Source organism: Lathyrus oleraceus, chromosome 1 (genome assembly GCF_024323335.1).
Source record: "Lathyrus oleraceus cultivar Zhongwan6 chromosome 1, CAAS_Psat_ZW6_1.0, whole genome shotgun sequence".
In the NCBI taxonomy this organism is placed as follows: Eukaryota; Viridiplantae; Streptophyta; class Magnoliopsida; order Fabales; family Fabaceae; genus Lathyrus; species Lathyrus oleraceus.
In genome coordinates, this window is record NC_066579.1 from 238,374,754 (window position 1) to 238,393,169 (window position 18,416).

An 18,416-nucleotide genomic window follows, 5' to 3' on the forward strand; every position below is an offset into this window, starting at 1 on the left:
CATAGAACCAACAAACTCCCCCTTTGGCAAATTTTGGCTAAAACATACATTAGATCATACGTTCACAAGAAATCAAATAAAGTATCAGTTCAGCAGTAGAAGTAAACATACACACATTACTAGCAAAAATAGCAACTAGTAAACACACATGCGCTTGTGCTCAGAACACACCACCTCCCCCTTCAGCTAGTCCACACCAAGCACCAATCTGCTTTAGACAGACAACATATTTCTCCCTCCCTCATAACATCAAACAACAGCTATGGCTATAGCTACATCTTCCCCTTTTTAGCCAAAAGAGACCAAAGAGACAAAATAAATGTCTACTCAGTCAAAAGTTAAGGGTTACAAAATCAAGTACATATTCAGCTGTAAGCAAGTTGAGATACAAACTAACAAAACATGAATACAGCAGAACATAATTGCCAAAATCAAGAAAATCCATCAAAACAGCAACAAAAAACATCACATCAATGGGGGCCAAATTCAAAGGAGCTAATCAGAGAAGCTTGAGCTTGCAGCTTCATAAGGATCAGAAATAGAATTGCCACTTGTCTCATCATTAGTTGCAGACCTCTCACTAGAGGTGTGGGCTTCAACTTCCTTAGCATGTTCAATATTCTCACCTTCAGCTCGCTCCAAGCTTGCAATCAGGGCTTCCAACGATTCTTTCCTAGTTGTTGCTACCATTATCCCTTCACCCAGCTCTTTACAAGTCTCTTTCAACTCAGCAATAATTCCAAATTTTGAGGCTGGCTTTTTCATAGCAGACGTCATGACAATGTCTTCGACATGACTGCCTTCGAACAGTTTATAGTGCACTGACAGAGCAGGTTTTCTTCTATTTGGTAAGTCAATAGAACTCAGAATCCCAGGGTGTTGACTCAGGATAATCCCACAAATCATAGAGGGAAAGGCAATAGGAAGCTTAACTGCATTAGTAGATGCATGCTTGATAATTTGTTCAAACATAAATCTACCATAGTCAAAATTCATTTTGGTTCCAACAGCAAAAATAAATCTTCCAAGGGTATTAGCAATTGTGGAAATGTGGTAGGTAGGCACCCAATTTGCAGCTCCTATTTTATGCAATATTGCATACTTGACAGTTAACTTCCCGGCAGGAAGATGCTTTTTAATAGGTTACCCTTTCACTTGCCTTGCTGTAATTTCTCTACAGACCTCATTGTCTGTAGCTTCCAATTCACCTGCACCCTTAACTCTTCTTCCCATAAAATTGCTAATGACAGTGGGAGAGAATGTGATACACTTACCTCTCACAAATACTTTGCAAAATTCCTTGTTGTTCTTATCAGCAATATCCTCAGGAATGTTGACAATGAATTCCTTAACCAAACCCTCATAGCACTGAGAGAACCCAGACACAATCTTCATCAACCCAGTAGTCTTTATTAGGTCCATGACCTCCTTGACTTCAACAACATCCTTTCCTAACTCCCTTTCCATAGCCACCCTTCTTTGAATCACAAATTTCCAATTGGTAGCTCCATCTTCAAGATGGAAAGAGATATTATCCAAATGCACAACAACAACTTTCACAGGGGACTTCCTCACAGTGGTCTTCTTCACAGGAGAGATGTCAGGGATATCTTCCTCAACATCTTCTTCACACTCAGAGACTTCTCTAACCTTCCTCTTCTTCACTTCAACCTTGCTCCAAGATTTGGAAGGACCAACACCAGTAGTCTTCTTAGCTGTTTTAGCTGACATCATTTCAGCCACATATCTTCCTTTTCGGGTCTTCATACGCTTAGCCACACTTGGCTTTAAGTGATGAAGTAAGCTATCATCTTTCTCATTAGACCTATCATCCTCTAGGTCAATCACATCGTTTGAAACATCATGCTTCTCAGAATGGGAAGCATTGGCAGTTTTAGATGCCACAAATTTTCCTTTACCAGACACAGTTTACCCTAGAGAGCATAAACCTTCAGCAGCCATGTCCTTCTCAGAACTGGAGGAATCGTTATTCTTCTCACTATGTTGTGCAACCTCAGGAGAGGGGTACATTTTAGACAGGGGAGTATAGACTCCCTTCATAAAATGTCCTTCATTAAGGATTCTAGTGACTAGGTTCCTTATGACATGATCAGTGTGGTGTATATCTTCCTTAGAACTAGTGGCATGAGTTGAGCCAGAAGGGATACTAGAGATGTTACCTTGATTGGGGCATGCAGAAGCTGAGGCATCCAGGGGATGGTTTAAATCAAGGGCTTCGCAGGGAATAACTGATAGAGGAACCACATCCAAAATCTCATCATCGTGAATGTCCATGGAAGGAGTGCTAACCTTGTGAGTAGACTTAGTAGTTTTTGAATCAGATGTAGTTTGATGTTGTGACATCTTGACGTTTCTGTGGAAAAATTGCAGTTGCCCTAGCAGAGGAGTGTGAGGAAAAAGCAGGGAGTTGGAAGAGTTGGAGTAGGTAGTGAGGTTGCGTGTGAAAAGGTAATAGATGGTATTTTCAAAACTAGGTGATGATTTACCATAATGGGGGCGCTTTATTTTAGCCACATAGACACTACTTTGCTTAATTTTCCTACTCCATATTAATTGCTACAAGTCTTCATAAATGCAAAGCCCTAATTTTCCTCTCAGGACTTCAAACTGATTTGCATCCAATGCCTTTGTAAAAATATCAGCTAACTGCATCTCAGTAGCAACATGCTATAAGGTTACAATCTTATCCTCCACGAGTTCTCTAATAAAATGGTGACGAATATTAATATGTTTTTTCCTGCTGTGCTGAATAGGATTCTTAGAAATGTTTATAGCACCCAGGTTATCACAGTACAATGTCATGACATCTTGCATGTCATTGTATTCAGACAACATTTGTTTCATCCACACCAGTTGAGAACAACTACTTCCAATTGCTATGTATTCAGCTTCAGCAGTAGACAGAGACACACAATTTTGCTTCTTACTAAACCATGATATTAAATTTTTCCCCAAGAATAAGCATCCTCCTGATGTGTTTTTCCTATCATCAACACTTCCCGCCCAATCAGCATCACAATATCCAGACAGCACAGATTCAGATCCATGGGTGTATAGCTTCCCATAGTCACTAGTGCCATTGATATATTTCAGGATCCTTTTCACTTGGTTTATGTGACTCACCTTTGGTTCAGCTTGATATCTAGCACATACACCTACAACAAAAGCAATGTCAGGTATGCTTGCTGTGAGATATAGCAGACTCCCTATCATGCTTCTGTAGAGACTTTGATCCACACTGACACCATTTTCATCTTTAGACATTTTCAGATGAGTAGGAGCAGGTGTCCTCTTGTGGCTTGCATTCTCCATGCCAAAATTCTTACCAATATTTTTGGCATATTTACTTTGAGATAGAAAGGTAGAATCTTCCATATTCTTGACTTGCAGGCCAAGAAAATAGGTTAGTTCTCCAACAAGGCTCATTTCAAATTTAGACTGCATCTGCTCAACAAAATGTTGAACCATCTTACTTGACATCCCACCAAACACAATATCATCCACATATATATGAGCCACCATGAGCTTTCCTCCTTCATCTTTGACAAATAAAGTCTTACCAATGCCTCCCTTCTTGTATCCATTGTCAATGAGAAACACTATGAGTCTCTCATACCAAGCTCTAGGAGCTTGTTTCAACCCATAAAGGGTTTTCCTCAACTTATACACATGATTTGGAAGATTTGGGTCTGTGAACCCTTTAGGTTGTTCAACATACACTGCCTCATTTAAGTAGCCATTTAAGAAGGCACTTTTCACATCCATTTGGAACAGTTTAAACTTCAAAATACATGCCACTACTAGCAGTAATCTAATGGACTCCAGGCGAGCTACAGGAGAAAATGTTTCACCAAAATCAACTCCTTTAACTTGAGTGTATCCTTGTGCTACCAATCTTGCTTTATTTTTAGTAACCACACCTTTTTCATCATATTTGTTCTTGTAAACCCACTTTGTTCCAATAACATTTATTCCTTCAGGTCTTGGAACCAATTCCCACACTTCATTTCTCTTGAATTGGCCTAACTCTTCCTGCATGGCATTGATCCAGAATTCATCATTTAAGGCTTCTTTGACATTCTTAGGCTTAATCTTGGACACAAAACAAGCATGTGAGATCACTTCCCTTGATCTAGTGGTGACCCCTTTATTTGGGTATCCTATAATGAGATCTTTAGGATGATCCTTCTGAATTCTGATAGAGGGTCCCTTATTAACTTTATCAGCTTCAGGTTCAGCTTGAGTGGACTCACTCTCATTACTTTTGTCCAAGAGATCAGCTAGGGAATCATTCAGAAATGTTTCAACATCATCTGTGACATCAGTCTCTTGATCATCAATAACAACATTGATAGATTCCATCATAACTTTTTTTTCTGGAATTAAAAACTCTAAAAGCTCTGTTGTTTGTTGAGTAGCCCAGAAATATTCCTTCATCACTCTTGGGGTCCATTTTCTTTCTTTGTTCACGATCATCCAGGATATAACATTTACTACCAAACACATGGAAGTATTTGACAGTAGGTTTTCTTCCCTTCCAGACTTCATATAAAGTGGTTGGGGTCCCTTTCCTCAAGGTTACTCTGTTGTGAACATAGCAGGACATGTTCATAGCTTCGGCCCAGAAGTGGTAAGGTAACTTCTTAGCATGAATCATAGCTCTAGCAGATTCTTGGAGAGTTCTATTTTTCCTTTCTACCACACCATTTTGCTGAGGGGTAATGGAGAAGAGAACTCATGACCAATTCCTTCAGATGAACAGAATTCAGCAAATTTACTATTCTCAAATTCTTTCCCATGATCACTTCTGATTCTGATAACATGACTCTCTCTTTCTCTTTGAAGTCTTTGGCAAAGATCTTTGAACACATCAAGCACATCAGATTTTTCCCTTATAAAATTTACCCAGGTATATCTGGAGAAGTCGTCCACCACAACATAAGCATACCTTTTCCCACCAAGACTTTCCACCTGCATAGGTCCCATCAAGTCAATATGGAGAAGTTCCAGCACTCTAGATATGGTGTCATGTTTGATCTTCTGATGTGACATCTTTGTCTGCTTTCCAATCTGACAATCACCACAAACTCTTCCTTCATCAATCTTTAATTTTGGGATTCCTCTGACAGCTTCAACAAATATAATCCTCTTCATTCCTTTAAGATGAAGATGACCTAGTTTTTAATGCTATAGTTTCACTTCTTCTTCTTTAGCTAGAGCACACATTGATGAATAACTAGTTTCTTGAGAATTCCACATATAGCAGTTGTCCTTAAACCTAACTCCTTTCATGATCACCTCATTTTTTGCATTAGTAATCAAGCATTTAGTTTTTGTGAAGTTCACATTTAGACCTTGGTCGCATAGTTGATTGATATTGATCAGGTTTGTAGTCAATCCTTTAACAAGAAGCACATTATCAAGGTTAGGGACTCCAGGACAGTTCAACTTTCCAATCCCCTTGATTTCACCCTTTGCTCCATCACCAAAAGTTACATAGCTGGTGGCATGAGGTTGGAGGTCAATTAGCAGGTTTTTGCTTCCAGCCATGTGTCTGGAGCATCCACTGTCAAAGTACCAATCTTCTTTGGCTGAGACTCTGAAGGAGGTGTGAGCTATCAAGTTAGTAGCACCAGCCCTAGGAACCCACTATTTTTTGTTAACAGGGATGTGTTGTTTGGGTCTAGGTTGATGATGAGTAGGACTAGGATAACCATACAGCCTAAAGCAGAATGGTTTTATATGGCCAAATTTCCCACAGTAATGACATCTCCATCTTTGGTGTTTTCTTTTATGTTGTCTTTCCTTGTGATGTTGAGACACCCGATGTGACATCTTTGGTTTACTACCAGTGGGACTACAATCAGGAGAGGATTCATTGAACCCAAGGCCATTCATGTCTCCTGCCATCTTTCCAGTCTGGAGGATTTTGTCTAAGGTGTCAGATCTACTGTTTAGCATTTTGACATACTTCGTCATCTCATCCAGTTTGGAGTTCAGGAACACGGCTTCGATCTTCAACTTAGAAATGGTTTCTAAGTGTTCTGTCTTCTTAACCTCTAGTTGGCTTATCAATTTCTTCTGATTCTCTACTTGTTGACACACTTCTTCACTTCTAGAACACAACTTCCTATAGGTAGTAGCTAATTCATCATCACTGGAGTCTTCATCAGAACCCCATCTTCCAGTCAAGGCAGTCACAAGTTTGGCAGACTCTCCTTCTGTTTCACTTTCGGAATTGTCATCAGTCCAAGTAGCAGCAAGACTCTTCTTTTGTTTCTTGAGATAGGTCCCACATTCACCTCTAATGTGTCCATACCTTTCACATTCATGGCACTGAATTCCTTTGCCCTGTTTGGATTTTTCCTCAGATTTTGTTCTTCTTCCAGCATCATTGGACCTACTGATGTCAAATGAGTTTTTCTTGACATTAGACTTTGACCTTACATCCATCCTCTTCAGGAGTTGGTTGAATTGTCTCCCAAGTAATGCTACATCATTTGCCAGATCTTCATCAGTATCCTGACTACTGTCTTCCTCTTTCTCTTCAGTGTTTGACATAAAGGCTATGCTTTTGACTTTCTTTTCAGATCCATCACTCATTCCCAAATCGAATGTTTGGAGGGATCCAATTAGCTCATCCACTCTCATCTTGTAGATATCTTGAGATTCTTTTATGGCTGTCACTTTCATGGCAAATCTCTTGGGAAGTGACCTGAGAATTTTCCTCACAAGCTTTTCATCTGACATCTTCTTACCCAGGGCTCCTGAGGCATTAGCAATTTCAAGGATATTCATATGGAAGTCATGAATACTTTCATATTCTTTCATCCTCACATTCTCAAACTTAGTAGTAAGCAGCTGCAATCTAGACATCTTCACTCTAGAGGTACCTTTATGAGTGGTTTTGAGAATATTCCAAGCATCTTTAGCCACCTCACAGTTGTTCACCAGTCTGAAGATGTTCTTATCAACCCCATTGAATATAGCATTCAATGCTTTAGAGTTTCCAAGAGCTAGTTCATCCTCCTCCTTGGTCCATTCTTCCTCAGGCTTCTTATCAGTTGTAACTTCTCCTTCCTTAGTAGTGAAGGGATGTTCCCAGCCTGTTAGAACAACCTTCCAAGCCTTATTATACAAAGATTTCAAGAAGGCTACCATTCGAGGTTTCTAGTAGTCATAGTTAGATCCATCCAGAATTGGGGGTCTGTGTACAGATCCTCCGTCTCTATCCATAGCACTAGAAAGTAACGTCCCAAGATCTCACCCAGAACCAGAGCACGATGTCTGTTCTGATACCAATTGAAATTCAGGTATCAGATATGAGATGTCGAAGGTAATGTCACAACACAAATATCTGAATAACAACTATAAACAGGATAAAAACAAAGAAATAATTGAACAAGTGACACAAGCAATTGTTAACCCAGTTCGGTGCAAACTCACCTACATCTGGGGGCTACCAAGCCAGGAAGGAAATCCACTAAACAAAATTATTTCAAAGACTCTCAGTAAATAACTTTAAGTTACAGTCTTTTCACCTAATCTTTACCCGTGTGACTTCTATCTAAGAACTCTTAGATATGACACCCTACTCACTCCCCCTCAATCACAGCAGTGATATAAAAATAAATATTACAAAGAAAGAAGACACTCTTCAAGGACACATACTTGATCTTGCTTAAAAGCTTCAACCAAGTAAACAAACACTCGTGTTTCAAAGCTTAGAGTGGACAAATTACAACACAAAAGTCACTCCAATTCAAACATCTCTAAGATGAATGAATGGCTCACAATACACAAGCTCAAACAAGGCTAAAACCCTAAAACTCTCTCACTCTTTCGTTCGTTTCTTGTGTGTTTAAACCAGGTTTTACATGGCCTTTAAATAGAAGCTTTTGAATGGGGTTAGGCAACATAAAACCCTAATTCTATTTTCCTTGGGTATCTTCTAAGAAACAACAGCTAATCATCCCTTATTGGAAAATAGATCATTCTGGTTTTAAATCAAATTACTTCTTGAATAATGCATTCAATCTCCACATAAGCACACACAGATTTGCATGAAAAGCGCAATCTCAAGATACATAACATTTAGACTGAATGTTCTGTATACTCATGTCTTAACATCGGGTCTGACATCTTAGCTAAATCATGCACAACCATATTTAAACATCCTGCAGGAAGCTGATATCACATGTTAAGACAACACGTGTGACTACTTGTGATAATTGTAAGTTTTACCAAGTTTGATGCCAACACATAGAACCAACATAAAGCATACAGAGAAGCATTGCAGAGAGTGTTGGAACAGGCCTATGTTGAGCATGATGTAACTGTGCATCAGTTTGACCACATTGTTGCCAATATCACTTCTTGTAACAATTTGAGTTTTTGTGATGAAGAGCTTCCCGAGGAATGCAGAAATCACAATTTGACATTGCATAGTTCAATGAATTGCAAGGAAGACGCTTTGTCCAATGTGTTGGTTGACACTGGTTCTTCGTTGAATGTGTTACCAAAATCAACTTTTTCAAGTCTCTCTTACCAAGGCGCCCCAATGAGGTATATAGGCGTAGTTGTCAAAGCGTTCGATGGTTCTCGTAAAACTGTCATTGGAGAAGTGGACCTTCCAGTGAAGATAGGTTTGAGTGATTTCCAAATTACTTTTTAGGTAATGGATATCCACCCGGCCTATAGCTGCTTGTTGGGAAGGCCATGGATTCATGAAGCTGGAGCTGTGACGTCTACTCTACACCAGAAGCTGAAATTTGTGAAGAACAGAAAGTTTGTCGTTGTTGGTGGAGAGAAGGCATTATTAGTGAGCCATTTGTCGTCTTTCACTTATGTTGATGTTGAGGAGGAAGTTGGAACAACATTCCAAGCCTTGTCCATTGTTGATGAAATGAAGAAAGATGGGGCACCCATGTCTTCTTTGAAAGATGCACAATAGGCTATTCAGGCTGGCAGTATTGACAAGTGGGGTCGTGTTTTGGAGATCATCGAGAACAAGAACAGAACTGGGCTAGGATTTCAACCAGGGCCATTCAATGCCAATGTCAAGGTTATGCAACCAGGATTCCGCAGTGGAGGGTTCATTCATGAGGTTGATCAACACTCAGCTTCCATTATTAAAGACAGTGGTGATGAAGACTAAGCTTGCGCTAACTTTGTGACGCATGGCCAGACTTGCAACAATTGGGTTGTTGTTGACGTTCCTACTGTCATTCATCGTTCTAAGTATTTTTTTATACTATTTTAAGAAAATCCCTTCTCCTATGCCTAAGGGAGAAGTAATCATTGTTGGGAATTTTTCTAATTATCATCAATAAAATACAATTTTATTCATCCACATCTATGATGTTTTATCTTTACTTTTTGCTTTCTCTGAAAATGGTAATCACAAAAAACATAAATAAATAATAATCTTTCCATCTGCATAATATTTGTTTGCACTCCACTTCTCTAAAATCAAAATATCAAATCATTATGCAGGTTGGTTCTGAAACCCATTGAATATAATGATCCTACTACCTCTCCAAACTTTGATTTCCCTGTGTTTGAAGTTGAGGAAGATATTGATGATGAAGAAATATTTGATGAGTTATCCCGTTTTCTTGAGTACGACGAAAAAACCATTCAATCATTTGAGGAGCAGATTGAATTAGTCAACTTGGGTTCCGAGATGATGTGGAGGAAGTCAAGATTGGGTCTCAGTTGTGTCCAGAAGCTAAGAAGGGGTTGATTGATCTTCTTCGTGAATATTTAGATGTATTTGCTTGGTCCTATCAAGACATGCATGGGTTGGATTATGAGATTAAGGAGCATAGACTGCTGTTGAAACCATAATGTCTGCCGGTTAAACAGAAATTGAGAAGAACTCATATTGATATGGCAGTAAAGATCAAAGAGGAAGTGCAGAAGCATATCGATGCGGGTTTTCCTGTTACCTCCGAGTATCTGCAGTGGGTGGCCAATATTGTGCATGTTCCTAAGAAAGATGGAAAACTCCGCATGTGTGTTGATTACAAAGATTTGAATAAAGTCATTATGAAAGATGATTTTCCTCTGCCACACATTGATATGGTGGTAGACAATATATCTAAATTCAAAGTCTTTTCATTTATGGACGGATTGTCCGGTTATAATCAAATCAAGATGGCACCTGAAGATATGGAGAAGACCATATTCATTACACCATGGGGAACATTCTGTTATAGAGTGATACCTTTCGGTCTAAAAAATGTTGGTGCAACGTACCAGAGAGCTATGACCACTCTATTTCATGATATGATGCATAAAGAGATTGAGGTCTTTGTTGATGATATGATTGCTAAATCAAGTGATGAAGAAGAGCATGTTGAACATTTGTTGAAGTTATTCCAGCGTTTGAAGAAATATAAACTCCACTTGAATCCCAATAAGTGTACTTTTGGTGTTCGTTCTGGTAAGTTATTTGGCTTTATTGTCAGTGAGAAGGGTATTGAAGTTGATCCTGCCAAGGTCAAAGCAATACAAGAGATGTTTGCACCCAAAATAGAGAAGCAAGTCAGAGGTTTTCTCCGCCACTTGAACTATATCTCAAGATTTATATCGCATATGACTGCCACATGTGCGCCTATTTTCAAGCTTCTTCGGAAAGATCAGTCTTGTGATTGGCTCGAAGATTGTTAGAAAGCTTTTGATATTATCAAGGAGTATATGCTTGAGCCTCTGATTCTGTCTCCGCCTGTTGAAGAATGACCTTTGATCATGTATTTGACTGTGCGTGAAGAGAGTATGGGTTGTGTTCTTGGTCAACAAGATGAATCTGGAAAGAAATAATATGCAATTTACTGCCTCAGTAAGAAGTTCACCGACTGTGAGACTCGGTACTCTATGCTTGAGAAGACGTTTTGCGCATTGGCTTGGGATGCTAGCATCTGCGTCAGTATATGTTGAATCATACTACTTGGTTGATATCCAAAATGGATCCAATCAAGTACATTTTTAAGAAGCCTGCTCTAACTTGGAGGATTTCCCGTTGGCAGATGTTGTTATCTGAGTATGATATTGAATACCAATCTCAGAAAGCTATCAAAGGTAGTGTCTTGGCTAACCATTTGGCTCACCAACTAATTGAGGATCATCAGTCAGTGCAATATGATTTTCCTGACGAAGAGATTTTATACTTGAAGATGAAAGGTTATGATGAACCATTGCTTGAAGAAGGGCCAAAGCTTGGTTCCTGTTGTGGTATGGTATTTGATAGAGATGTTAATTCATATGGTAATGGCATTGGGGAAGTGATTATTACTCCTCATGGAACTCTTTTTCTATTTACAGCTAGATTGCCCTTCAAGTGTGCAAACAATATGGATGAGTATGAAGCTTGCATTATGGGGCTTGAAGAGGCCATTGATCTTAGAATCAAGTATCTCGACGTATATGGAGATTCAACTTTGGTTGTAAATAAAATCAAAGGTGAATGGGAGACGAATCAACCCGGTTTGATACCATATAGAGATTATGCGAGGAGGATTTCAACTTTATTTACAAAGGTTGAGTTTCATCATATCCCTCAAGATGAAAATCAGATGGCAGATGCTCTTGCAACGTTGGCTTCCATGATTGTGGTGAAATTTTGGAATGAAGTTCCTAATTTAACAATGATGCGACTTGATAGGCCAGCTCATGCATTTGCTATTGAAGAAGTCAAAGATAAAAAGCCATGGTATTATGATATCAAATGTTTCCTCTAAAGTCAGATTTACCCGCCTGGGGCATCTTTGAAAGATAAGAAGACTTTGAGATGATTAGTTGGTAACTTCTCCCTGAATTGTGATGTGCTTTATAAGAGAATATTTGATATGGTTTTGCTCAGATGCGTGGATAGACATGAAGAAGACCTATTGATGACTAAAGTCCATGAAGGTTCCTTTAGTACTCATTCCAATGGACATGTTATGGCAAACAAGATGTTAAAAGCATGTTACTATTGGCTGACAATGGAATCTGACTGTTGCAAGTTTGTGAAGAAATGCCACAAGTGTCAAATTTATGCAGATAAGATTTATGTTCCTCCGACACTGTTGAACGTCATTTCCTCTCCACGGCCCTTCTTCATGTGGGGAATAGATATAATTGGAATGATTAAGCCCAATGCTTCGAATGGACATCGTTTCATTCTGGTGGCTATTGATTACTTCACAAAGTGGGTTGAAGCGGCATCGTACGCAAACGTGACCAAGCAAGTTGTTGTAAAGTTTATCAAAAATCAGATTATATGCTGTTATAGTGTACCGAGTAAGATCATTACTGATAATGGATCAAACTTGAACAATAATGGTGGAAGCTCTTTGCAAAGACTTCAAGATTGCACATCATGATTCTTCTCCCTACAGACCCAAAATGAATGGGGTTATTGAATTTGCAAATAAGAACATTAAGAAGATCATTCAGAAGATGGTTCGAACCTACAAAGATTGGCATGAGACGCTCCCATTTGCTTTGCATGGGTACCATACATTCATTCGTACTTCAATAAGGAAACCCCTTTCTCTCTTGTTTATGGCATGGAAGTTGTGCTCCCCATTGAAGAGAAGAGATTGACTGCCATGTGTCATGGTCAGTTATATCAGTAGAGAATGAAGAAAGCTTTTGATAAGAAGGTAAAGCCTCGTGTATTCAGAAAAGGTGACCTCGTGCTTAAGAAGATTTTATCTTTCAAACCTGATGCTAGGGGCAAATGAACTCCTAATTATGAATGCCCATATGTTGTGAAGAGAGACTTTTCGGGCGGTGCTTTGATTCTTACAACTATGGATGGTGAGGAGTTCATGCATCTTGTGAATGTCAATGCAGTCAAGAAATACTTTTCCTAAAAATAAAAGAACAACTCGCTAAGTCAAAAACCCTAAAGGGCAACTTAGGCAAAAATGAGCGTCTCGGTGGATTGAAAACCCGAAAGGGCGATCCAGGCAAAAATTATAGACATAAAATAGAAAATTTATTCCAGTAAATTGAGTACTCCACCTTGGGACAATCTAGGCAAAAATTAGGGATTATGGCAAGTAACTGCATCTGGTTGGTCCTGATCTTTGAAGCAATTTGGATTAGTCATTTGGTTCTGATTCGTCATTCTCAACCAAAGATAAGAGCACAACGGATTTCAAAGTTGGTAGGGAGAGTAGTGATCATTGTATTCAATGTAACCCTTTTCCATGTAAATTACCATTTTCAAACTTTGTAAAGATCCATGGAGTCCCGTCATTCATGGACTACCATTCTATTAAATAAAGTTGAGATTTTCATCCAATTATTTCTATTCTTATTTACTTCTGTTAAATAAAATTGAATTTTTATGATGATAATTTTGAAACAAATTAATGAATACATATTTTTCTTAAAATGATAAAAAAAGCATTCACTTTAAGAATAATCGACTTCAACAAGAAATGTCAACAACAATCTAAGGACAGGTAAGTCTTGAAGTGTGAAGCATTTTTGGTATCCCCCAAGAAATTGGTTTGGTAACTATTTTCCTCCCCAATAGTTCATCATTTATCCCCATCTTGGTCGATGAGTTTCTACCCGAGTAATTTCTCACCCCCAGTAGAGTTAGTGGGTCTCTTCCCTGATTAAGTTGATGATTGGTCCCCTTTGTAAATTCATCTTCCCCAACTGAGGTGCTCATGCTTTGTATCCCCAAGTTTGTGATTTGGATGACCGTACCCTGGGTACTCCGGAACCTTTATTTGGTTTCCAGATCCCCATTGGCATTTATTTGATTGTGTTATATAACTTCGGCGATTTCTCCTTTGTGTGAGTTATATCCGGTTATCTTTTCCTTGGAATTAGTTTATTTCACAATTTCCGAGAAGAATTTGATGATTATTGAGGAATGTAACGGTCTTTGTCACAACATCCCCAACAATTTGCTTAATTCCTCATTCAGAGTTTTATCTCTTATTCCTCGGCAGATTTCATCTTCAGATAGAAGTTCCCTCTTTCCCAACAATGTTTGATTCTGAGTAGTATTTGATTTCGTCCCCTGCAAGGTTGTATCCCATTTGACATGGTATTGGCTTAAAATTCCCCGCAGTTTTCATTTGTTTGTATCCTCAGCAGATCCTTCCCTATCCTCGACATGTTTGGTTGATCATCCTTCAACAGTGCTCTCTTCTTGTAGAGTTTGCCATGATTTATTGAAAGCATGTTCCCCATGACTTTTCCCAGCCAGAGTTGATTTCTTCGGAGCTAGATGATTTATTTTCATCCCTAGCATTTTTCTCCAATTGGTGCTTCCATCTTGTTGAGATTAGCCGAGTGTTGTAGTAATGATTCAAATCTTTGTTATTTGTATCATTTGTGTTGTTTTGTCAGCATGATTATAATCATACGCATGCATATTCATGCATAAAACTCAACATCAGATATTTCATGATGCATTCTGGAGCTAGCAGAAATATACCTGAACGTATCGCACGCTCGAACATACAACAGAGTCGCCATCGAACTTTATTTATTCCCGAAGGAAAGGGAAAACATCGATAAAACTCGGGGGAAGAAATATGTTGGATAAGGAAGTCGGTTATGCAAGGGGAAGGTATTAGCACCCCTAACATCCATGGTATTCCATGGGAACCTTTTTGATTGTTCTCGCTCGAATAGGTGTTAATTAGGAATATTACTCTCAAAAGAAAGAGGGAAAAGAAAATAAATAGACAAAGTGCTCGATGAGGATTTGGGCCTTCATGCCTACGTATCCTTATAGTGCAATGAGGAATTCAGAGCTCCGTAGTTCAAAGAACTAGTGGCTGGAGATGAAAAGAACTATGAGAAAAGTATGGTATGAACCAAAGAATAATGTTGTTTGAACTCCAAAAAGGGGTGACATACGAACCCAAGAGTAAAGTGGCATGAACCAACAAGTGAGGGCCTACAACACTGTATTGGAACAACCAAAAAAGGAAGGGTCGCCTGAATACGGCTGCAAAGTAAGTAAGGAGATATTCGTCTAAGAAACGAGAGGACTTACAAGACAAACAAATCGGATCTTGGTTCACAAAGAGATGCAAGATGGAGCTCAAAGGTATATTGTATTTGGCTCAAAGGATAAGGTATATCACATAAAGTGAAGGAAGGTAGTACATGAATGTATGTCATGATTAATGTTCCATGGAGATGAATGGAAGGAATTCCCTAAGGCGGGAATAATAAATAAGTATGCTCGCGGAGGATTCGAACACTCATGCCTACGTATTCTCATCATGCAATGAGAAAATTAGAGTAGTCGTAGATCAACCCACTAAGGTTGAAAACAAAGAGAGATTTGATAGGATTGCCCGAAGGTGAATTGCTTAACAAGCAGGAACGTGGTACTAACCGATGATGGTAATCAACCATAAGGACAAGTGAGACATGATTGGCCTATACAGGAAAGGATTTACAAGGCGAGAGAGTCGTCTAAGCATGAGAGATCTTATAAGATGAACAAGGATTAAGAAATGATTGGCCTAAACATGAGAGGATTTACAAGGAGAGAGAGTCGTCTAAGCATGAGAGGTCTTATAAGACGAACAAGGATTAAGAAATGATTGGCCTACACACGAGAGAATTTACAAGGAAAGAGAGTCGTCTAAGCACGAGAGGTCTTATAAGACGAACAAGGATTAAGAAATGATTGGCCTACACACGAGAGGATTTACAAGGCGAGAGAGTCGTCTAAGCACGAGAGGTCTTATAAGACGAACAAGGATTAAGAAACGATTGGCCTACACATGAGAGGATTTACAAGGTGAGATAGTCGTCTAAGCACGAGAGGTCTTATAAGACGAACAAGGATTAAGAAATGTTTGGCCTGCACACGAGGGGATTTACAAGGCGAGAGAGTCGTCTAAGCACGAGAGGTCTTATAAGAAGAACAAGGATTAAGAAATGATTGGCCTACACACGAGAGGATTTACAAGGTGAGAGAGTCGTCTAAGCACGAGAGGTTTTATAAGACGAACAAGGATTAAGAAATGATTGGCCTACACACGAGAAGATTTACAAGGCAAGAGAGTCATCGAAGCACGAGAGATCTTATAAGACGAACAAGGATTAAGAAATGATTGGCCTGCACACGAGAGGATTTATAAGGCAAAAGCTTTGTCTAAGCACGAGAGGTCTTATAAGACGACCAGTGATTATGGGGTTTGCCAAAGCACAAGAGGATTGGCAAGGCGAACAATGATTGAGTTGATTGATTAGGACTCAAAGACTTGATTACAAAGGGACTGATCCAATGTGGTATCAAAAATTCAGCGAACAAGCAAATATGAAGATTCACCAACCTACAAGACGGAGGTTGTCTTGGAACTTGTTGAAATTTGGAGGTGATGAAGATGAAGAAGAGAAAACCATAGGCATGCTACTTTGAACCTTTAATCTTCTACTTCTAATATGAACTCCTCCTATTCAAGAATCAACTCTGAAAAATTCTGAATTGAATTGTTGTTGTTGATGTTGATTATGTGAATGTAAGGATGATTATTGAGTGCAAGAGGTTTAGCTCAATTCCTAACAAACTTCAATGTGAAGCTTGCTCCAATGGTGGTTTGAGCTTTGGTGTATGGAGAGGAATTGGAGAAGATGAAGTGAGAAAAGTTGAATTTGCAATGAGTAATTTGAGAGTGGTGATCAAATTCTGAGAGAGCCTTGGTGTAATGAGAGTGATGTGTTTAGATAGGTTATAGGTTTGGATCAAATGGAGGTTTGGGAGTTAGTTTTGTGAGGCTTGGAATTTGTTAAATGAGGCTTGGAATTAGTTAAAATGGTTTGGAATTAATTTGAAGAGGTTTGTAGTTAGTTTGGTGTAATTTAGAGTTAGTTTGATGTGGTTTTGAATTAGTTTGGGACTATTATGAGTAACTCATAAATGTTGAAAAGGTTGGTTAATTAAAGTGTTAAGAGCTTGGTCCAATGCATGAATGATATGGTTAGTTGTTGCATAATTGTGTAGAGATTTCAATGTGCATTGATGCTATCATTGGAACTGTTTTGGAGTGCAAAAGAAACTGCATTATTACCGAAAAATGTTGTAGTTTGGCCCATTGTTCCCGGGGAAATCGATTTACCAAGCATGGAAATCGATTTCCATTATGAAAAATTGTTTTTTTACTACTGTTCCAGGGGAAATTGATTTCCCAAGCATGGAAATCGATTTCCATCATTCAGAAATGCATTTTTTGGCTACTGGAGCAGGGAAATCGATTTCCCAAACATGGTAATCGATTTCCATCATCCAGTAATGAAATTTTTGGCTACTAGAGCAGGGAAATTGATTTCCCAAACATGGTAATTGATTTCCATCATGCAAAATGGTTTTTTCCCTTTATTTTGATGCATGGGGTCATGTGTGAGGCATAATGGCTTGGCTTTCTTTGAATGAATGAATGAAATTGAATTAATGGGTCATAGAATGACTTGATCAAATGAATTTGTATCAATGGGACTATAAATCAAAGCATGAATGAATCTTGACATCTTAATAAAACGGTGAAAGTAATGGATAAAGTGGGAATGAAATAAGACTTGGATCAAATGGATCATGAGACCATGAGGTCAATGAAACATGAATGAAAACATGCCTTGAATCAATCACATAACACCATGCATTAGGGTTTACTAGGTCAAAGTTCAAAGTTATGTATCAAATCAAGAATCTCAAACCAGGTGAGAAATCAACTCAAGTGGCGCATCAATGCCATGAACCACAACTAGGGTTTCCACTACCTCAATCCAAACCAAAAGGTTCATAAACCTCAAAGCCTAGGACTAGGGTTTTGAAGACCCCTGAGGATTGCTTAGGTATCCCCTTTTTGAGTTCATACCTCTGAAGGAGAATGGCGATCCAAAACGCAGCGGAATTTAAAATTTCTCCTTTAATGATCCTTACGAATGGGCATGACCAGTGATAGAATCATTACCTCTTGTGGCGATCACGAACGTTGAAGGATGACAACGCCTCTACTCAGTCCACACGAACGGATTCCTTCAATCCCAGTGATAGCTGCTATGAATGAAGACTTTGAGTGAGAGAGAGAAAGAAACAAAATTGCAAAAGTGACAATGCTTCTACCGAAGGGTTCTATTTATAAAACCACTTGTGTGAGTTTCAAGCTAAAAAGCCCACTCAAGTGTATATGGCACATATCTTATAATATGCCAAAATCACTTAAGCTCGTGGTACCTTACCATGTTTCATATTCTACTTAAGTACACTGTACCTTACGATGTTCTATAATTCACTTAAGGGCACCGTACATTACGGTATTCCTTAATTACTCTATCTCTCATCAATCCGTCCTTTGTGTGTGACCCTATAGGTTTTCGCGGTATTGGTAATTATATTAAATCACGTATTTAACATA

The 18,416-nt window shown here is 38.8% G+C and overlaps 1 protein-coding gene across 1 annotated transcript; it reads right to left on the reverse strand.

Moving 5' to 3' along the window:
• Window positions 1–1,143: 1,143 nt before the first annotated feature.
• Window positions 1,144–2,364, reverse strand: LOC127101486 (uncharacterized). Its single transcript, XM_051038914.1, has 2 exons — window positions 1,950–2,364; window positions 1,144–1,835 (listed from the first exon to the last, which is right to left on the reverse strand). Exons 1-2 carry the CDS (start codon window positions 2,362–2,364, stop codon window positions 1,144–1,146), a joined length of 1,107 nt encoding a protein of 368 aa, XP_050894871.1.
• Between the last annotated feature and the right edge of the window lie 16,052 nt (window positions 2,365–18,416).

Coding starts and splice junctions, on each gene's coding strand:
- LOC127101486 (XM_051038914.1), bottom strand. CDS start 2,364: ATGTCACAACATCAAACTACATCTGATTCAAAAACTACTAAGTCTACT. Junction 1,836..1,949: donor GAAGGACATGGCTGCTGAAG/GTTTATGCTCTC, acceptor TGATTGACCTAG/AGGATGATAGGTCTAATGAG.